The sequence below is a fragment of the Danio rerio genome, chromosome 18, assembly GCF_049306965.1.
Source record: "Danio rerio strain Tuebingen ecotype United States chromosome 18, GRCz12tu, whole genome shotgun sequence".
In the NCBI taxonomy this organism is placed as follows: Eukaryota; Metazoa; Chordata; class Actinopteri; order Cypriniformes; family Danionidae; genus Danio; species Danio rerio.
In genome coordinates, this window is record NC_133193.1 from 17,022,502 (window position 1) to 17,046,150 (window position 23,649).

At 33.9% G+C, this 23,649-nt stretch overlaps 1 protein-coding gene across 4 annotated transcripts; it reads left to right on the top strand.

The window, feature by feature from the left end:
* Window positions 1–483: 483 nt before the first annotated feature.
* On the top strand, window positions 484–23,027 carry nr1h4 (nuclear receptor subfamily 1, group H, member 4). 4 transcript variants are annotated; one of them, XM_073929026.1, is made up of 10 exons: window positions 484–698; window positions 3,062–3,238; window positions 5,870–6,247; window positions 10,816–10,956; window positions 11,450–11,559; window positions 12,166–12,264; window positions 12,490–12,589; window positions 12,755–12,901; window positions 19,818–19,931; window positions 22,366–23,027. In XM_073929026.1, exons 2-10 carry the CDS (start codon window positions 3,142–3,144, stop codon window positions 22,602–22,604), a joined length of 1,425 nt encoding a protein of 474 aa, XP_073785127.1. In that variant the 5' UTR covers window positions 484–698; window positions 3,062–3,141; the 3' UTR covers window positions 22,605–23,027.
* Window positions 23,028–23,649: the final 622 nt, after the last annotated feature.

Consider the following 23,649-nt stretch of genomic DNA (forward strand, 5'->3'; position numbering starts at 1 on the left):
ACAAATGACTTTAGTTTGAACTTGTTCTCATAATCTCAAATTTAGTAGCACATGACACAAACATATACTGTAAATGTGCTATTCAGAGTATATTTTGGGACTGTGGTTTACTGTCTGCCAAACATGTGTTGCAAACTGTGTCATCATGCCCGTTTATAACAACATGAGCCAAGCAGCAGTAATTGCTAATTGAGCAATTCATAAAACCCTGAAGTACTCTCCAGTTCTTTCAAGCACACTAATATCCACCAAAATGTAACACACAAATTAAAACTAAAACATCATAAGCTCATAATATGAAGACAAACTATCAAACTTTTCAGTGACTAGCCAAAATAAAGCGGTTGCATTTCAATGCCATATGCCAACTGCCATAAGATACAGTTATAACATTGTTTATATGAGTAAGTGCAAGAGAATGTGTTGGGTTGTGCTGGCTATCTCTTGCTATTAAGGAGGTAATGCTGCGTTTTTAGGTTTGTCAGCCAAAGTTTAGATCTGATGGGAGAGGGAGGGACTGCCAGTACTCATGAGGAGAAACAGATAGATAGTTTAATTAATAACCACTGTCCCGTTTCCCCATGACCCCATCTGCTCACACAACTGTCCAGTTGCTACACACAATCAGCTTGACGTCTTTTCCCAAAAACCGTATGGCTTTAAATAACAAGACGGGATTTAAGAGCATACAGCATCTGGTAAGAAAACGTTCATCTTACTGAAATAAATCAGATGTGATACTATTATTACTTTAGGTGATCAGGGTGGGTGTGGAGATTTATTGATTTGAAATGGGACTTTGTTATGGAGACCCCTCTGTGTGTGCGAGCATGTAGTCCTATGGGAAATTATGGACTGGATTAATTATAAATAAAAAGCGTTATGAGGGAAACTGGTTGTTGGGACTGAGGAATCAATCAGTATGGCTAACGCTTGAGGCCTGTAGTTTGTGACACTGTGGGGTTGTATACAAATCTTAAATCACAGCGCTGTGACTTTTCTTTCTTAATGTATTACTTGCATGTAAGGTGAAATGTTGAGAGAAAAAGAGCTTGGCTGATGTTTTACCCTCAAGAATGTTTGTAGAATTGATTTTTCTTTGCTAAAATATCGCTAATGTTGATATTTTAAGGACATTTTAGATCAAAAAGACAACAAATTCTTGAATATTAATATATTATAATGATTTTGTTGCGATTCAGATACCGTATGTATATAGTTTTTTTAAATTCACTGTAAAGCTACAAAATCAATAAAGCTAGTTTATTTTAATCAGATAGGTTCCTACGATGCTTTAAGTTTAAGATTTTGGATTTAATAGTGTAGTAATTTACTCAAGAGACAAAACTTTCTGACTGTAACTCTAGCTTACAGATAAAACCCCAAACTCAGACCTTTAGACGGTTTTTGTACAACTAAAAGTTTGTCTAATTAACTTAGAGTTTTACTAAAAATGGTCATTAAAAAATTTATCCATCCATCCCAAAAAGAGAAAAGATAGAAAAAGTTAGCGATATGCTAAATGATGCTAACATCATGTTAAGACAATGTAAGCAATGTGTTAAAAGATAACAAGTTCAAAATCATGCAAGTAAAAAGTTATGTACTAAAACAGAACGGTAGAGTAAAAAGTAGCTTACACTCTCAGAAATAAATGCGAGCCGTCACTGGGGTGGTACCTTTTTATAAGGTACACATTTGTACTGAAAGTGTCTGACTATATTTGACCTTAAAAGTATACATTATAACCTAAAAAATTTAAGAGGAATACTTTTGTACTTTTTAGATACTAATATGTACTCTTGAGGTATTAATATGGACGTTTTAGGTACAAATTTGTACCTTTTAAAAAGGTACCACCCCAGCGACAGCTCACGTACCTTTATTTCTGAGAGTGTAAGATATGTCACCAATAGGCTTAAGCATGCTAACAACTTGTGCTGAAAATATCAGTACTGTTAAAACATGCTAGAAAAGTGTAAGGAAAATAAGTTATATAAGTGACATACTAGCGATGTGCTAAAATGATGCTCGAAACAGAGTAGAAACATGCTAGCAAACCATAAGTAATTAAGATGCTAAAGGTCTTTAAATATGTTAGAAATTAGTTAGGAACATGTTATAAAAACAAAACAAACAAAAATAAAAATAATAAAATAAACATGTTAAAATGTGACAAAGATGCTACCACTGTGCCTACATGCTAGTTTAATGTTAGCAACATGATGAACGTAATGTGCCAAAAGATGATAGTTGTCTGCCTGAACATCAAACTGAAGACTTTCAAACTTTATTTCTCAAACAATATTAAACTTGTTTATTACTGTGTGTGTTTTAATGAGGGTATAATAAAAATACAATATTTGAAAACCAGTAGCTTATAGCATGTTTTACTTCCTGGATGGTTTAAGTGTGTTCAGTGTATTGCTTCTTAAAGTAATAGTGCTAAAAGTTCAAATTATATCCTCTTTTTAAGTGCAGTTAAATTTATGAATCGTAAACTATTCGATTTATTTTTAGATCCACTGTATGCAAACACATGATGTAGACATGCTCACACCTCAATCAGGATTGTAAACAGGTTTTAAAAACTTCAATATGTTGCATGCTGTTGCTTTATAATGCTGAATAATCTAAAAGGAGGTTTAGTGATAGAAAAGGGCAAATATCATGACATTAGGTGTCAGTTGTGTTGAATAAAATGACTGGAACTAGAGCAAAGGTCACCGTAATCATTTGTAGCAATTCTACCATCTCGGATTGAAACAAAACAACAATAATTTGGTAAATCATTATGTTCTACATTTCTGATATGACCTCTGAGTGGATGTACAGGACATTATGCTTCTGAAGTGTCTCCCATTATCACTGCTTTAAATCTGAATTATATAGCTGAAGTATAAAACTTCACTGATCACTGATTTATTTTTATTATTTTTTTCCCCCTGAGCAACAGGATAGTTTACTATATTGCGTCAATACTGTACCCTAATTTCCAATAAAAACTGCCTCCATCTGCAAGTAAAGAGACTCACTTCCTCCATTTGTTTTTGTCTTGAAGAAGCTGAATTAACCCCATCATTTCCACACTGGACTGAAGGATTTTTGTACGCTTTGGAGACTTAACATACAGGCTTCTGAATGAACGATTGGGTGGGCCATGACGTCAATGTGGTGGGACCTTTACAGATCCCACCCAACGATGCATTCCCCTTATCAGAGAGCTCACACTTTTTTGGTGAGTACTTCAGCGATTATTCTTTATTTCCTATGCTAAACCTGTATATCTTTGCCATGGGTAATGATGAAACTATGATACAAAACTCAAGCAAATTTATGCTAATAGCCAAAAGAGGGAAACTGTCACCTTTGATTTTACAACCCTTTATTAGCACGCTTTGTCCAAGATGACATTTATAAAACTAAAACGATACTAGCTGTAATGAGAATGAGGGAATTGTGGCCATCAAGTTAATGAGCAACCTAGCAACCTTTGTTCACACTAGCACTTCTGTATGAAGTATGAAGGTGTTCGAGAACAGTAATACTTTCTGAAAAGAGGCACAATGACACATGCTAAGGTGTAAAAGGAACTGAGTTCGATGGTTAGGAATCAATACGGCTTATGACTGGGTCACACTGAAATGTCCATGGTTCAGGAGAAGGCTTCAGGTCAGTATGACACTCATGATACCGAAGCAGTTGTCATAGTTTAACATGTCATTGAGGAAATGTAATGGAAGTGTAGATGTAGTTCAAATATTTAATAAAAATTTCCACTTGAAAGTTTGAATGTTTTTAGTTTGGACAATGCTGTCATGATTTGCCACTGTATTTCGCAAAAAAACTTCTCAAATTTCTTTAAAACAAATATAAAACAGAAGATGAACTTATGTTTGAAAGATACTTTAATTTTTTTAATATAAAAGTCTTTCCAGTATCTAAAATTTGTGTTCTGAAATGGATAAATCTGCAAGTGACAAAATAATAATACATGTACAACATATAGAGCATGGTGTTGTAGTAGTTAGTTGTGTAAACGTCATCTTTTGTGGTCATTTTTTCTTTTATTTCAATGTCTGTCTTGGTTGACCAACAATTAAAATAAAATCTTGTTTAGAAAATTAGTTGTTCTTCACTTGTTTTGAAGTGATGAAAGCAGAAAAAGATATTTTGTTCTGTATTACGATATGTATAATATACAGGAAAAAATTATATCAATTAATATCAAATATATATATAATTTTTTAAAATCATTTGACTTTGTTTTATCTATTAGTTTTGGATAGGATGACGGCAGATCTGAACATAAGATTGTAGCCAATTGTAAGAAAAGGCGGAGCTCAAGCTGACAAAAATGATATGGTAGAGGGCTGGTGTGTGTCACCATAAAGAAGTTTGTTGAGTTGAAAACATACATTTTTAAAAACCTAGAATAGAAAAAGAAGCAAACGCATGAAATGTTCTTTAAAGGCCAGGGCACACCAAGCTGAAAGTAGTTGGTATATAAACTGTTTAGAATAGTGACTTACGATACCTGTTGATTTAAGAGTTATTTCTAGCATACCTAACTTTTGAGCCCAGATTTGAAACAGCACACACAGTAAAAAAACAATTAATTACCTGATTGAGTAAACTTATTGCCTTAATAGCGACAAGATGACATTCCCTTTAAAAAGTGAGTAAACCTGTTGTTTACTTGGAACTATAAAAGTTGACTTATTTTTTTGTATTTATGTATATAGTTATTTTACTTATGATAAAAAGTAAATTAGACAATTATTAAGTAAAGTCAACTAATAGCTTTTAAAGCAACATGTTTATTTACTCTTTATAAGTGAAGTCAACTAATCGCTTTTAAATTGCAGTTCATTGCACTGATTGTGTGTTGTCATGGCCTAATATCCATATTACAAACTATATACAAATTAAAATGTCATGCTCAATTTAATGCCATAGATATTTGATGTGTCCCCTCAACTACTGACCAGCACACTAGCCAGGTTTCAATAAAAGATTTGCTTGAAACATTTGCAATATCTTCTGAATATTGATTAAAAATCTTTGCAAAATTAAGTTGTTATGCAACTGAACAGAATCCAAAAATTCCAAAAATCATGATGACAGATTTAGATGTTGACGGTTTACGTATACTGCAGACATGTATTAAATCCAAGGAAAAAGTGGCAAGTTATCCAAGCATTGAGGGGATAGTTCATTCAAAAATGCTAACTCTGTTGTCAGTTTCTCATCATTGACTTGTTTCAAACCAGTATTATTACTACTATGGAAGTCAATGGTTACAGGTTAGTATGTTGTAGCAAGTTAACTAAACACACAATGACCATGCCACTTTTACAATCATCAATTGACCTTTAAAAAGTATTTTTTTGACCTGGTTTAATAATAGAGCTTCCAAAGTGAATTCTTTTAACCTACAAACTAAACAAAACAACTGTCAAATGATCAAATAACAACTCAAAATTGAAAAAAAAGCTACAAAAACTACCCTTCATACATTGATATTGTGCAAATTCAGAGAGCCTTTGGTTAATGATTTCTTGTTTTATTTCTGGGTGTGTTCGACTTCTGTATTATGTACACTTCACGCAATCTCCTGCTACTATTTGGATAGAGGTCAGATATGTTTCACGATTAAATATAATACTACTCGTGAGCTTTAGCGGAGATCTTTATGTCTCTGCAAGGTAACAGTACCCGAGTGTGTTTTAGTTTCACTAATTGTTGTGTTGGCATAAGATCTATTAGCACTCCATGCTGGGTTAAATCAGTAAGGTGAGCTTGAGCCTTGCATCTCTTTGACTTGTAAACTGACAAGCACCACTCACTGCTGCCATCTTCTCCTCAGATATTCTGGCAGAGCAGAACAGTCCCTTGCTACAGGACCAGGAGGTCATGCCCTTCACCAGCTATCCCAGCATGCAGTACACTTCAGGGGAGCCCTCCATGTCATCACCATCATATTACTCCAGTCAGCATTGCTACTCACAGTACGGTGCGGAAGAATGGTACTCTCCGTCCGCCATGTTTGAGATGAGGAAAGGACCGTTGGAGGGTGGTTTTGATAATGAGCTGGATGAATCTTGCCCTGTCATCCCGACTGTGTGTAAAAGGTCCAGACATGCAGGCCATTCAGGAAAAAACAAAGGCGAAGAACTGTGTGTGGTCTGTGGAGATAAAGCCTCAGGGTATCACTACAACGCGCTCACTTGTGAAGGATGTAAAGGTGAATCCTTTTTGTATTTTTGCTGGTGTTTTCAGTCACACACCACATACTCATGCTTAAGCATTTCAGTGTGTTTAGTAGCTGTTCGAGCTGGTTCGAAGCTGGTTCGAACCTCGGCTCAGTTGGCGTTTCTGTGTTGAGTTTGCATGTTCTCCCTGCCTTCGCATTGGTATCCTCTGGGTGCTCCGGTTTCCCCCACAGTCCAAAGATATGTGGTACAGGTGAATTGGGTAAGCTAAATTGTCTGTAGTGTATGAGTGTGTGTGTGGATGTTTCACAGAGATGCGTAAAAAACGTGCTGGATAAATTGGCGGTTCATTCTGCTGTGGTGACCCCAGATTAATAAAGGGACTAAGCTGACAAGAAAATGAATGAATGACAACAAAACAATGACAAAATTAGCATTTAGAAGATATAAAACTGAAATAAACATCTAAAGCTTGCAGTTTGTCGCTTCCCCCTAAATGAAATCAATTGATTGTTTTCACATCACCTCATACTTCAGTTTTTCATCAAATCTTGACCATCAAATCTTGACCAATCTCTAGTATCTGACATGTCCCTTGCCCTTCAGGATAGTTCTCATTTGCTGAGCTTGATCTCAACCACTCTCACTGTTTGTTAGACTTTATTAATCCCAAAGGGAAATTAAAGTCACAGCAGAGCTCTCCATGCTAAAAATAGATTAAATAAGTTACATATATACAGTTGAAGTCAGAATTATTAGCCCCCCTTTGTATTTTTTATTTTATTTTTTTATTTCCCAAACAATGTTTAACAGAGCAAGGACATTTTCGCAGTATGTCTGATAATATTTTTTCTTTTAGAGAAAGTCTTAATTGTTTTATTTCAGCTGGAATAAAAGCAGTTATTAAATCTTTAAAACCATTTTAAGGTAAAAAATATTAGCCCCATTAAGTCTACAGAACAAACCATCATTATACTGTACAATAACTGGGCTAATTACCCTAACCTCCCTAGTTGACCTAATTAACCTAATTAAGCCCTTAAATGTCACTTTAAGTTGTATAGAAGTGTCTTGAAAAATATCTAGTATAATATGATTTACTGTCATCATGGCAAAGATAAAAATAAATCAGTTATTAGAAATGAGTTATAAAACTGTTACTGTATGTTTAGAAATGTAGTGAAAAATTCTTCACTCCGTTAAACAGAAATTGGGGAAAAAATAAACAGGAGGGCTAATAATTCAGGGGGGCTAAAAATTCTGACTTCAACTGCATAAAAACAATAATAAAATGACATTCATACTGCACACCTGTACTGTACTCTATGTCCCACCCTCTCTTTGTGTTTAAGTTGAGATTGTCAAACATCAAATAAAAAATGCACATTTCAGAGTGTTTCAAGGGACCTTTAAATGGAAACTGTTGCGCATACATTTTTTAAAAATGGGCATAAAAAAGTGAGTAGGATATACTTTTAATCCGATTTTAAAAAAATGTAACACATTACACTACAATGGAATTCTTCTTTTGATCATTCCAAAATGCCTTAGCCAAAGTCTGTCATCAAAGTTGTTTGGTATTATTATCTGCCAAAACTGTGATGTATGGCTATATTTCTGTAAGGGTGGTTTCAAGCCTCCAAAAATCAGTTAAGGCTCCATTCCTGAAGGGAAGATTTTATTCTCTTTGAATTACAGGATGGAAACGCTGCTTTATTCGCAAATGTTTTATACAGTATTCCAGTTTTGTGCATTGGATTAATTCACATCTTTGCAAAGTAGACTGATTGGCATATGAATCTGCGTTTAAATCAGAATCATTGAGTGAAATCAGTGAATTTTATCTTAAGAAGTTGTGTTGTTACTGCACTCTATTAGGAGCATCATTATTGAAGTGTTGCATCTTAACGAACATGATTTTGTGTCTTAAATAACATAGTTTAGACTATGGATATTGTCACAACATTGTTTATTTGCCGAGTGATGCATAGTACTAGAGTAGTTCAGCTGTAAGTAAAGTTGTCATTTGGGAAACGTATCCCAATGTAAATCGATTCCCAGGCGAAAGCAGCTCAGCCAATGTAGTCAGATACCAGAAGGAATAAATCTTATATGCTGCCTCTTTATAAAAAATATATTTATAGAGCACAACCAGTGTAGTCCAACTCATGTTGTTATGATGTCAAAACAATACAGTAAGGCAAAAAAAGTGCAGTCTGATTCCAAAACAAATTACTTTAATGAGTTGGATAATTTTAGTTAATGAAACAATGACTAAATGCTGGATCTTGCAAATTCGCACTTTATAACACCAGAAAGGTCCGACCCTTCCTATCTGAACGTGCAGCTCAACTCCTTGTTCAAGCTCTTGTTCTCTCAAGACTGGACTATTACAACTCTCTACTAGCCGGGCTTCCAGCTAACTCTATCAAACCTTCTCAGCTGCTTCAGAACGCAGCAGCACGAGTGGTCTTTAATGAACCTAAAAGAGCACATGTCACGCCGCTACTCATCCGTTTACACTGGCTGCCAGTTGCTGCTTGCATCAAATTCAAAGCTCTGATGTTTGCTTACAAAACAACTTCTGGCTTTGCTCCTTCTTATCTGCTCTCACTTCTGCAGATTTATGTGCCCTCCAGAAACTTGCATTCTGTGAATGAATGTCGCCTCGTGGTTCCATCCCAAAGAGGGAAGAAATCACTTTCCCGAACTCTCGCATTCAATCTGCCCAGTTGGTAGAATGAACTCCCTAACTGCATCAGAACGGCAGAGTCACTCGTTGACGACTAAAAACTCATCTATTTAGTCTCCACTTCCCTTCCTAATCTGCAATTGCCTCACTGGTTCTACTGCTAACTGTATTACAAAAAAAAAAAAAATACATTACTAATGTTTTGCTTCTTACACTTTACATACCTGAAACTTGCCTACAGCACTTATTCATTGTTGCTCTTATAGTTGTGTAAATTGCTTCCTTGTCCTCATTTGTAAGTCGCTTTGGATAAAAGCGTCTGCTAAATGATTAAATGTAAATGTAAATGTAAATGAAACACAGTATGAAGGTGTGACCGGTGTAGTCAGATTCCAAAACTAATGACTTTAATGCATTGGATATTTTAAGTAAATCAAACAGAGTATAAAGGTGTGACCGGTGTAGTCAGATACCAAAACTAATGACTTTAATGCATTGGATATTTTAAGTAAATTAAACAGAGTATAAAGGTGTGACTGGTGTAGTCAGATTCCAAAACTAATGACTTGGATATATTTAGTGAAACAAATCATATACTGTACTGCAATGTAGTTCGATTGCACAACAAATCATGTTTCTGTATGATTCTTATAGTGAATTAAACTTGCACAGCATAACCAGTGTTATTTCTATATAATAAAATCAAATGAATTGAACTTTTAATAAAATCCGAATCATTTATCTATAATACCATTAGTCAAATACAAAACTGAATCAATAAAACTCATAAAAAACATAATTTATAAAATCTTTTTTGGCTGAAATAATTACAAAACGTGTGCATTTGTTAATGATATTCTCATGGCGATGGATTTGTAATTCGTTTGTAAATATTCAACCTGCGGGACAAAGCAACTAATGTTGTGACCTTGTAGCGTGGCTGTTTGTTTTTCTCATTTAATGAAGAAAAAGGGAAACCAGTTTGAAAGCAATAATCATTTCTACAACATCAAGCCTATAAAATGCATAATTAACCTTTGAGGCCTAACAGCTTCGCCATTCATACCTTTTTTTATTGTATATTTTATTCACATATAGCTGCACCCTCCATGACCTCTTCGTTCTCTACTGAACCCATATCGCAGCGTGCTTGATCTTACAGTGCAGCCCTGCCAACATAGCTTATAAAGGACATAATAAATGACATGAAATCCCATGCACCCAATTTTAGCTCTTTGGAAAATCATTGGCTGAATGACTGCAAGTGTAATTCCACCTGTGCATGGACAATGGCTAAAGGGCAGATGCTGGGCCATGTGTCCCGCGTCCCGCAGGCTTGGCTGAGTTTGATGCTCCTTCACGTTCAGTTTGGATTGGGTTCCCTCTCAGCTTTCTGCTGAATAATGATGGAGGCAACCAGAGCCACACGCCGCCATGCAAAGTTAATGCGTGTCATTGTGCTCATGGGCTCATGCTGGAATAATTACCTGTTCCAAAAACAACTGCACATGTTTGTCTGCTGCCTAGAACTGAAAATCGAGCATCTCGGAGTATCTGTATTACAGTACTGGACGTAATGTAACGGCGGCAGTGAACCCATTCTTTGATCTGTGTTTACAAAGCGGCTTTCTTGTTTCTCCTAACAGTTTAGACTCTAGGGGAGTCACTGTTGCTTCTAGTATTTTTTATTAAGGTTTTTCAGTATGAACTGATGCTTATAGAGCAAATTATTTATTACTATTGTGTAGGACAATTGATAAAATAATGGATTTCTGGGGGTGCAAAAATACAAAAAGCATTTGTATTGTATATATATATATATATATATAAAACTGTATTTTAGGGGCTGCAAATATCATATCGAACATTTTAGTTACTCACTTATTGATGCTTAGCTATTTCTTCAAGGTTTCTTCAGAAGGAGCATCACAAAGAATGCTGTATATAAATGTAAGAGTGGAGGAAACTGTGAGATGGACATGTACATGCGAAGAAAATGCCAGGAGTGTCGACTCAGGAAGTGCAAAGAGATGGGCATGCTTGCGGAATGTGAGTAGGAGCATGGTAAACATTGTAAAAACTTGTTCCAATTCAACTAATATACCATGCTTGAGTCACACACATTGTGAAATCACACGTGAGCTTCACGTGTCCAGTCACGTTTCATGTGTATTCATCCATTGTAAGAAAAAAAAAGTATATTTGTTGTAACACAATGTTCTTAACGGATAATTGTTTGCGGTAAGAAATGGTTTGGGTCCAAATAATACTGAGGCAAAGTTGTTTTCCCCTATATTGTTTACCATGGTACTTTAAATATTCAGCCTCAAATCACATGCAAGTATGACTTCAAAACAACATTAGCACTATATATTTGTCTGTAAACAATGTTGTACTTTGATAGTCATTGACTGCTAATATGATTTCACAATTTACAATTAGCAAAAAAAATTCAGAAATTATACTATTATTAAGGAGAAAGTTGATTATTATTGTGAAAAGTGTATTTAGTTTTTACATTGATTTTTTTATTTATCACCAGGCTTGTTAACAGAAATCCAGTGCAAATCCAAACGTCTGAGGAAAAACACGAAAGCCTCGTCTGACGAAAGTATAGGGGATGATGTTGTTGATAGTAGAGATCCTAAACAGGTTGTATCTACCACTAAACCCTCCAAGGTACGACCACAGGTTCTGTCTGAATTCATTTCCAGAAAACATCCAATGGCAGAACAGTAATTCAAAATGCATCTTTTTTAAAGGAGCTTTATGTGATATTCAAAAAACATTATAAATAGCGAAACCAGTGGCCGCAAAGTGAGTTGCAACTAGCTAATTATTTTGTGTGCTATAAAAGCAATTTATCCATGGAAATTCTTAAATATAGCCTCATTAGGTATTTAGATCCAGTTATTTTCTGGTGTCATTCTTGTTACAGTGTAACTTTTCAGGCATAATTGTAAACTAAAGTTAAGGATGTTCTGTGGAAACTTTTATTGAAGTGTTGTAAAAGGTGAAAGGGCAGCCTCAATGATGACAAAATTTTATTCTCACTGTTGCTCACATTTACAGTAACTTCTGAAGGATTATATTTTAATGGCGGCTTGTTACATGAATCAAAAGTTCGATGGATATTAAAAAACTGTCCAATCTTTATTTATTTGTTGTTTGATTTTTCTATAATTTAAATGCCAAAGTGTCAAAGTTACCGTAATGAATACATTAATTGCTGTTTTTTGGCTAATTTTCTCATTTCAGGAAAATATAGAACTGAGCCAAGACCAGCAGGCTTTGATTAATTATATCGTTGACGCTCACAACAAACATCGCATTCCTCAGGATATGGCCAAAAAACTGGTATGGCCTCTCACTTACATTTTATCTAACTTCTGATCGCATTCCTTTATCGTTTTATGATTTTTTAATGTGCAAAGCAGTCAAATGCTACCGTCAAAATCAGTAAACATTTCTGCCTCTTCTTATCTCAGTGAAATCATTATGCAACCAAGGTTATCGCTACCCAACAGTCATAAAGCAATGGCTTATTTTATGATTTTTCTCCTTTTTCTAACTTGTTCACAGCTCCAAGAGCAATTTAATGCTGAAGAAAACTTCCTTCTGCTAACAGAAATGGCCACTAGTCATGTGCAGGTGCTGGTGGAGTTCACCAAAAACATCCCAGGTACTGTTTTTTTTCCCAATTCCCCAATAATCATTTCCATTTTGTATAGTTCCTATGCTGTAGATTGCATAGTTTAAAGAAATATGTGACACATTTTCTATTATTTTTCATGTTTAAAAAACTAGCTCTAAGCAAACATACTTGGCTTTTTTGTCTTCTGAGCAGGTTTTCAGTCTCTGGATCATGAAGACCAGATCGCTTTATTAAAAGGTTCTGCAGTAGAGGCCATGTTTCTGCGTTCAGCCCAAGTCTTCAGCAAGAAACTGCCCAACGGACACACTGAGGTGCTGGAAGACAGGATCAGAAGAAGTGGTGAGCTCATTATTTCACATGAAGAATAGCTTATGCAGCACTTCCAGGAGTAGATGAAAACATGTTAGACCAGATTGCTTTCATAATACAACCAAAACTCGAATGCATTCAACACCCACTAAAACCACCGGCAGTTGCATGTAAAAACAATCTATAAAAAGATTTCTGTAGTTAGTTATTTGTGTTTTGGTTTTCATGTAATATGTATGTTTTTGAATTACATTGTGAGATCTGGATCTTTCCTCCTATAACTTTTATTGATATTTTGTAATAGCTTGAAGTGATATATTTTCTAGTATGGTGCTGTAAATTACAGTTCAATATTATTTTAATAAACTGTCAGTTTAACTTTTTCTGTTATTTTTAAAGGTCTTAATTCTGTATATATTATTTCTTGTTTTATATATATATTTTATGTGTGTATATATATATTATATATATATATATATATACAGAGCAGAGATCAAGATTCTGTAATGCGATTCATAACATAAATAAACAGGGAAAAAAATGGTGAATCACAAAATAGTGAAACTGTTAAGCACTCTCTGCATAACCAAAGTACCTTTAAGGCAAGTAATTTCACTCGGCAACCATTTTAAAAACGTCTCTCGGGCAGTATGCTCAGGCATTCCATCTGAATGGGGAAACATCAAGTTCTCCAAAATTGCTTGCCACGCTTACGGTTAAATTTTATATTTAAAGTCACCAATAAAATTAAACAACAACCTCTTTAGTTTCATTTCTAAACATTCAAGTCACACAAAATCTGCAGAAACTCACATCTGGTCCGAGCCCCTCCCCCAGATAATCATCAGTCTATAACGATCAATGATTTGCTCCTGTAGAAGACGAGCCAATACTCGTTATTAATATTGAGCGTTACACTTTTCCCCATTAAAAACTATACGAGTGAAATATCTTATGTGTTCCATAGTCTTTGTGCATACTCATAAAAATGTCTTAAATAGGAGTTGTTGTTAAAGTATGCATCTTTAGACAAGATAATACTTGTGTTTTAACTTTAGAAAATTTAAGAGAACCATATTTGGTGGAATAACCCTGGTTTTAAATCATTATATTATATTCTGTAATTCTGACCAACTGTGTGTGAAAGAAGAAGTCTAATAGACATCTAATTGATGTCTAAACATTGACATCTTGATAAAACAACATTTGGGCTGTCAGTGGAAATCTAACAGATGTCTAACAATAGTCCAAAAACAGACTAGTCATCAAATAGACATGAATGACTAATCATGTGAAGTCTTTCTAATCTGTCTAACTGATGACTTTTGGACTACTGCTATGATGTCTGTTAGACTATTAGTCTATTATTTTCCTTGACAGCCAAGTGTCTATGTCTTTGTAAGGTTCTTTAGACACGTAAAATTGCTGGGTGAGTTTGTATTCATTTTTAACTAAATGATCCATACTGGCACTTAAAATGTACATATTAGTACCAAAACATTTCAGGAGGTTCACTTTTGTATTTTATTTTATACTTCTGAGGTCTCAAAATGGACCCTTTATGTACAAATGTGTACTTTTTGAAAATGTACTGCCTCAGTGACAGCTCTCGTATACTGAAAAAAAAAAGATTAATTGGATTTACTTTTTTTTTTTTTAAAAAGGTAAGTAGTTGCAAACAGTTAAACAAACAAATTAAGTAATATTCAAATTTGTTTGTTTAAATTCAGCCTATATAAATTGTTTGCAACTACTTACCTTAAAAAATAAAAAATCCAGTGAGTTGTTTTTTTATTTATGAGAGTGCAGATTAAGAGATCACTACAACTGCCAAAAAAGATAGATTATCAAAAATCTCTCTCTTTCTCTTTCTCTCTCTCTCTCGATTGTCTTCTTATGATCTGATCAACCCAAATGCAACTTTAAACAGGGCTGAAGCTTGTAAAACAATTAAGACTCAATTCAAAGCTTTACTTAGCGTCATCCACTTATGACTTGACTGATGAAAACACATCTTTAGCAGCAGGTGTAAACACAGCCTATGAATTGTTCAAAGGAATCATGACTCTTGAACTTGTTGAGTTCCTTATAGGCCAGAACAAAGTTCATTAAGTTCACTAGGCACGTTACATTAATAATACATCTGTCCGCCCTAAATAAAGGCAGGAAATTTGCCATCTTGATAATCCTGCGGTGTATGTTACATGTGTAAGAAGACACTAAAGTCCTGCAGGTTTCAGTTTCACAGAAGTCTAAGCTCTGAATGATTGCCAGGAACAGCACAAAGAGGAAAGCCCTCATAATGCAAAAAAAAAAAAAAAAAGATTTGCCTTGTATTCCAATATCTATAGGTCTTAAGCCTACATGTCAAAGAAACAAAATGGCACAAGATATTAGGTCTTGTTTACTTTTTAAAAAATGCTTTAAAATTAAGTAAGTTTATGCTTAAAGTAAGAAAGAATCTCTACAGTCAGACCAGAAAGAGTATGTTTCATTTAAAGAGAAAAACTCTTTTTTATTTTTTAGCTTAGTAGTAGACACTTCTTGTTTTGTGCAAATCTAATTTGATTTTGTTAACTAGATTTATAAATGTTGTAATATTTTTACTGGAAAGGAACTCAACTATATGAAAGTAAGTAATTGATTTCTTTTGCCGTGCATAGTGTTATTGTTCAATCACTGACTATCTATTGTAGTATTTATTAATAGTTTGCATTTGTTTATATGTTTTCCTATTTCAATTCAGGTTGAATGTTAATACCAGTAATTCAGTTGTATGTTTTTTATCTTTATATTTGGAACTTTAAAAAATACTATGTAAATTTAATTCATTTTTATTTTAATTTTAGTTATTTTATTTCTTAAGTAAAATTATGTTTTCAGTTGACATTTATTTTATTGACAAAGAACATTTGAAACGGAGAATATCCTGGGAGAAATGTTTGTTTTAAAATGTTTTCAATCAATTGATAAAAAAATATTGTCTGTTAATCAAGACCATTTGCAAATCATGATTCATTTCTAATAGAAAGCAAATCTTTTCTACAAGGACATTATCCATTCTCCACTGGGTTTTTAAAGTGTCTGCATGAACAAAAACAAATATTGATTATATAGTTTCACTTTTGTTTAACTATATCCTGCTGCACAAACATGTAGCTAATGAATATCATATTTCCACCTTATAAAATCTCATCAGATTTTTGAACAACAGCTTGCCCGATCATTGTATTATAGCTCGCCCGATCAATTCTGCATCTTAAAAGCATCTTAATGTAGCTCTCCTACACTTACTCCACACTGAATCACCTTTAATTCAAAGCCAGCTGCTTTCAGCCTCTCAGTATTTGAAAAGCCTGGACCGTCCGGTTAGTAAGTAATAATTATAAACACACAACTGAAAGCAGAGTGGCAGACTCTGTTCCAATCCATCACTCTTTTACCCTCCACCACGTATTTGAGAATATTCATCCAAAAGGCCAGTGAGGGAGAAATAGACGCACTGTCTAAAGAGACTATTGTTCTCTATCTAAACATCGAGAGGTCTATTGTCCCACTCGCTGGCTCTCACTGCCTCTGACATTTCTGTGCCGTGGAGCCTTCGTGATGCGTCAGGCTCTTTTTTTTTCTTTACTCGCTCCTTTTTTTGGAAAGTTATGACAAAGGTTATCCTTTCATCTGAAGGGAAATGAATGAAACTGTGAAAGGAGTCTGCGTCCTGCCATCATTTCATCTCTGAGACGGTTCTTCATTTCAACTTCTGCGCCGTTTTGTTTTAATGTCCATTTTGGTGGAATCGTTAAAGAGACAGTTCACAAAAAAATAACATTTGTTGTTTATTTACTCACTTTTTTCTTTCAATATGACATTAATACCTGAAATTGTGCTTATTGGTACTGTATATAAAATGCAAATCAGTGGCTATGAGTCAATGGAGGCATGCGTTTATGTACCACTAGTGACGATATACAGCCACATCGTACTGCCATGAGTGTGATATTGCATTTTTACAACAGCTTGATGATATAATCGTTTATATAAAAAAGAAAATCAAACACGGAGAGTCTCAAAATCCTTTTGTATGAGGAACTACTTTCTACTGCCCTTCCTTCACATCTGCAGCTGACATCAGAACAGCAGACACTGTTGCTACCAATGGCACTTTAGAGCTAGTAACATTATTTGAATGACTAGGGTTATGTCTAAAGTAATGACAAAACAGGTGATTTTGCTCACATTTTGAGATTATATATATTATAAGAATTATATGCCCCCCTTTGAGTTTTTTTCCTTTTAAAAAATATTTTCCAAATAATGTTTAACAAGGCAAGGAAATTTTCATGATGTATAAGTGTCTTGATAAATATAAATTATTATTTGCTTGTCATAATTGCAAAGATAAAATAAATCTCTTATTAGAAACGAGTTATTAAAACTATTATGTTTTTTTATTATATATATATATATATATATATATATATATATATATATATATATATATATATATATATATATATATATATATGTTTATAAATTATATGCATATATTTTCTGTTGAATGCATTTCTTTCTGTTTTACTACATAAAGTTATCTCCCAGAGGGAAAAAAAGTATTTTAAATTTATTTAGTTTTTCTTGCATGTTATAAAACTCATTATGAAACAAATGTCATTTTAGCTGACTGAAAACCTAAATACAATAATTTTATTCCTCAGTAAAAGAATAAAAAAATAATTGCATGGATAAATGATAATTAAATGAAGTGTTGGATTTTTTTTCTAATGATGTTTGGCTAATGCCAACTAAACTCAGCTACATTTATGTGCAAGGTAGTTGAAAACTGAGACTCTATAATTTAATATCTATTATAATATAATATAATATAATATAATATAATATAATATAATATAATATAATATAATATATTCCCAGTGTATATATTATTTAATATATTATTCAAAGAAAATGAATAAATAAAAAAATAATATAATATAATATAATATAATATAATATAATATAATATAATATAATATAATATAATATAATATAGTGTATGTGTGTGAATTAGTGTGTATAGATGTTTCCCAGTGATGGGTTGCAGCTGAAAAGGCATCTGCTGCGTAAAACATATGCTGATTAATAAAGGGACTAAGCCCAAAAGAAAATGAATGAATAAATGATATATCAATTTATTGTTAATTCTTAAATCTTATTTCTATATTTACATTTATTTTCCTTATCTTACCTCACTTGTAAACAGGTTTTGTCTGAAAGCGATATTAAAACTTAAAATTCATTTAAATAAACAGTTCTTATAATAAATATAATTTAATTGAATATAAAGTCACTGTCTTATTTTTTTATTAAATCACCAAGGATCACAGCTTCAGCTAAACACTTCTTTAATACTGTACTGAAAAAAAACTCAACTACATTTTAATTTGTGTCCCTTTAACTTTCCCTTTAAGTCATGCTTTTGCACAGCAGCAGTGTTTCCCTGATTGGTCATTCTGCGTAAACCAAACCCTCATGGCTCTTCACTGAATGCTTTACATCAGAAAAGAGCTCTCGGCTTACATGGCCAGCAAAGTATGATAATTATATCAATGATAATGATAAAGACAAAGACCTCGTACAAAACAGGAAGGCCTTTCAAAGAGAGGCTTCAAATGAACTGCTGCTGCAGAAAATCCCACTGAATGTGGAAACACACACAGCTGTGGAGATCCGAGGCCAGATTCACATTAGCTCTAACCTGACAGACAATAGAAAACTGTATGAGGTCACAGTCCCTGACACTGCACGCTGAGAGACTTTCAGGAAGTCTTGTCTAAAACAGACTGTAGGTACATGACTAAATCCGTTTTAGCTGTTGTCTCATTTAAAGCATAAATCAAGTTTAAAGCACAAACTAAATAAAATGCATAGTATATAAGCTTTAAGATATAATCATGGACAACAAGCTAAATTCTCACAGTTCTGTTTAATTTATCTTGTTTTATGGATGTTCAGATTGTCATGGGAAAGCACTAATATTTATTTTGTATTTATTTTAATAAAAGATTTCATTTTTATACATATTTAGTTCTGTTACACTCATATTAATCGAGTCAAAATATAAAATATAAATGTCCACAGCACCAGATACATTTATTTACATTATGAATTTTTCTTTTAAAATACATTTGAAATAATTTGAATACATTTTTAGATGATAAAAATAAATTCTCATCTAGTTTTTTTCCTAAATTTTACATTTTTTTCAATCATACCTCACTTGTAAATCGGATTTGTCTGAAAGTGATATCTAAACTTACAATTCATGGAGTAATATTTGAAAATACGTTCAACTGTCTTACATAAACTTGCTTTATCTTATTTATTGATATTTATGAGAAAACAGAAACGATTTTCTTAATATTTATTTAGCTTTATTCCTTATTTTATCCCAGTCAAAATATTTTCCTTAACAATATTCATTTGCTTGTATAAATAATAATATTTTAAGGATTTTTTATTACTTAGGAAGACAAGACAACAAAAGACTCAAAAACATAATATTATGATAATATTCTTTCTTAAGAGGAAAATGTGTGAGTTAGTTGGTAAGGCACTTAGGTTTGTTCGTTGAAAATATAGGCAACGCTGCCACCATGAGGCACATTAATGAAATGAAACAGGCCAATTATAAATTATTTGCATGCACTAAACTTTGTATGTTCGAAATATGGTTTTATTACTGCCAACTTAGAATGTGTATCTTAGTATTTATTTTTAGAAGCTCAAGGGCAAAACATGTTGAACTTGAGCATGTCGAACTTTAGCCCAGTCAAGGCATTGCTTTAACTTTAGACTGTAGCTCAATTGTAAATGCGTGACGTAAAAACTTGTTATAGCTTCTAAAATTATTTATTTTGTTTAATGAATAGGCTTTTTTCCTATACAGGGATTTCTGAGGAGTTTATCACGCCCATGTTTAACTTCTATAAAAGCATCGGAGAGCTGCAGATGATGCAGGAGGAACATGCTTTACTCACCGCCATTACGATTCTATCACCAGGTCAGTGACTCTCACATCAAACAAACATTAATTAGTAAAAGAATTAGTAGAAATTCGTTAATGATACTTGACTCACTATCAAGCCATCAAAGCTCTTCATTTCTTGTGAAAACGAAACGAAAGGTCTGCCCTGGAATATAATTTAAAATAAAATAAAATGTTTTTTGTGCGTGTGTGTGTGTGTGCGTGATGCATGCGTGATAACATGTCTGAACCACGCCGTCTTGTGACGTCACTCCGCAGCGTCTTAAATATATTGTTAATCTTTTTTTTTATTTGCAAAATTTCACATACACAAAGAGCAGTCATATCATCTCCCACATTAACACTTTTGTATTGATTTAGGCCTAGATTTTTTTATTTCTGTGAAATTGTTAAAAAATGCAAACAAATAGAGATATGTCTTAATTATTAAATTAGGTTTTATTACTCTGTTAATTCTTAAAATCAATGACTGTAGAAATGCTGTACATTAGGATTTCTGGATTTTACTTTTTTATTTATTTATTTTTATTTTTTTTTACATTCACATTTATATTGTGTTGTTGTATGTTGTATGTTTCTAATGGTTTGTGCAAAAAAAAATTACAGTATGTCTGATAATATTTTTTCTTCTGAATAAAGTTTTATTTGTTTTATTTTGGCTAGAATAAAAGCATTTTTTAATTTTTAAAACACCATTTTAAGGACAAAATTATTAGCCCCTTTAAGCTAATTTTTTTCCGGTACAGAACATCATTTTACAATAATTTGCCTAATTACCCTAACCTGCCTAGTTAACCCAATTAACCTAGTTAAGCCTTTAAATGTCACTTTAGGCTGTATAGAAGTGTATATCTAGTCAAATATTATTTACTGTCATCATGGCAAAGATAAAGTAAATAAATCATTTGTTAGAAATGAGTTCTAAAAACTATTATGCTTAGAAAGGTGTTTAAAAAAAAATCTTGGCTCCGTTACACAGAAGTTGGGGGAAAAATAAACAGGGGGTGTAATAATTCAGGGGGGCTAATAATTCTGACTTCAGCTGTATATGTACACACCATAAAATATATAAACAAAGAAAACCTGTTACACTTTTTTTCACCATTTTAAGGCATTCTTGCTAAATAAAGTTTTAATTTATTTTAAGAACAGCAGAAAAAAATATTTAATCCTGTTGTATATCAAAGAAAAATACTGAAAACACAGAGGGTACATGCATAGCCTTCTCAAAAAAAAAAAAAAAAAAAAAAAAAAAACATTTTTTTAAAAAAAGTTCCTTATCCAATTAATTCAGAATGAACCGCCAATTTATCCAGCATATGTTTAACACAGCGGATGCCCTTCCTACTGGGAAACACTCATACACTCTCATTCACACACACATATACAGTATGGCCAATTTAATTTATTCAATTCACCTATAGCGCATTTCTTATGCCTACATAGGGAGAAGATGCAAACTCTACATAGAAATGCCAACTGGCCTAGTCATCATCAAATTGATCTTTATTATTAGGCCTACTGATTTAAGAAAATTACTAAAATGCTGTAACATGCATGCATGCAAGCAACTAATGTCACTTTGCGAATTATTATTTTTAAATTAAATAATAAAGTAATTAATTATACACTGTGTACTTGTGCACCTAGGTTGCTCTAATCCTTCGTTATCGATTTGGTTGTAATACACATATCAACTCTTCCACAAAATCACATATTTTATAAGTTTACACAGAGATCATAACACTATGTCCATTTCAATTACTTGCAATTTGAATCTAGGAAAACCATTTTCAAAAAATTGCATTAAAGGCTCCTAAACTGCTTTTTATTTTTCACTGTCACACAAATGAACTTGACTGCATATGATTCAACAGTTTATTTATTTATTATGTGACCCCTGTAATATCTGTTCATGTGCAAAACAAGCATATAATTTGATGGAAAAGGTTTAACCAACTCACTTAATATCTTTGGCTTAGTCCCTGTTTTATCAGGGGTCACCACAGTGGAATGAACCACCAATTACGCTGGGATATGTTTTTTGTGGCAGATGCACTTCCAGCCACAGCCCAGCTTGGGAAAACACCCACTCTCTGATTCGCACACACATTCTTTTACAATGGGCAATTATCTTTACCAAATTCACCTATGTGTTTGGACTGTGGGGGAAACTAGAGCACCCAGAGGAAACCCACGCAAACATGGGGACAACATGCAAACTCCACACAGAAAAGCCAACTTGCCCTGCTGGGACTCAAACCAGCAACTGTCTTGCTGTAAAGCGACAGTGCTAACCACTGAGTGCCAACATAAACAATCTGCCAGTCAAAGATTGCTATGGTGACTATAGAGAAGCAAGATTTTTTTATTGCTTAATGCTTCAGATTAGTTCACGGCTCAACACAGGGTTGTTCCATATGACTAAAATTGTTTTGTTTTTTCACAGATAGACCATATGTGAAAGACCAGCAGGCGGTGGAACGTCTGCAGGAGCCCATGCTGGAGGTGCTGAGGAAGATCTGTAAACTACAGCACCCCCAGGAGCCCCAGCATTTTGCACGACTTCTTGGTCGACTGACTGAGCTTCGCACCCTCAACCACCACCATGCTGAAATGCTGGAATCATGGCGCATGAGTGACCACAAGTTTAACCCCCTCCTCTGTGAGATCTGGGATGTTCAGTGAAACAGAATATGCATAATAAAAAATGGATGAGTGAAGGAGGACTGCTAAAGACTTTCACTAAGCTGCCAAACGGTGGATTTAACTGTAAAAGTATTAAATGTAAACTTAATATATTGTTGAGCGTTAAATAAAACGAGATGATTTTAAGATATCAGCATCAGTAGGACTTCAAGAAAGAACTATTTACACTTTTAGATATTGTAATGCATTTTATAAGTTGACCTGTCCTTGCACCCGGTTTAAAATGTTTTTAATCTGAGGACTCTATGGCTTTTTACACTTTTATGTCTGTTTGTGGATGTTGTAAATTTTCTAAATATTTTAAGGTTCTCAAAATCTGTACTTCCTGACCTGTGGTCATTTTTTTCACTTTTTGAGAATCATGTAAGCTTTTTTGCCAAAATAAACGTTTAGTTGTACATATATCTGGTGTTTTTCCAATTTAAGATACGCGTGGGTTTCCTCTGGGTGCTTCGGTTTCCCCCACAGTCCAAAGACATGTGGTATAGGTGAATTCATTCATTCATTTTCTTTTCGACTAAGTCCCTTTATTAATCCGGGGTCACCACAGCAGAATGAACCGCCAACTTATCTAACATATGTTTTATGCAGCGTTTTTCAGCTGCAACCCATCTCTGGGAAACACCTATACACACTCATTCACACTCATACACTATGGAAAATTTATCCTACCCAATTCACCTGTAGCGCATGTCTTTGGACTGTGAGAGCAACCGGAGCCCCCACGCGAACGCGGGGAGAACATGCAAACTCCACACAAAAACGCCAACTGAGCCAGCTGAGGCTCGAACCAGCAACCTTCTTGCTGTGAGGCAACAGCACTACCTACTGCACCACTGCATCGCCGTATAGGTGAATTGATTAAAGCAAAATTAGCTTTAGTGCATGAGAGAGTTTGTGTGTAAGAAAGTGGGAATGTATGGGTGTTTCCCAGTACTGGGTTGCGGCTGGAAGGGCACCCGCTGCATAAAACATATGCCAGAATATGCCAGTTGGTTATTCATTCTGTTTTGGTAACCTCTGA

Coding starts and splice junctions, on each gene's coding strand:
- nr1h4 (XM_073929026.1), top strand. CDS start 3,142: ATGAACGATTGGGTGGGCCATGACGTCAATGTGGTGGGACCTTTACAG. Junction 12,590..12,754: donor GTTCACCAAAAACATCCCAG/GTACTGTTTTTT, acceptor TCTTCTGAGCAG/GTTTTCAGTCTCTGGATCAT. Junction 12,902..19,817: donor AGACAGGATCAGAAGAAGTG/GTGAGCTCATTA, acceptor TTTCCTATACAG/GGATTTCTGAGGAGTTTATC.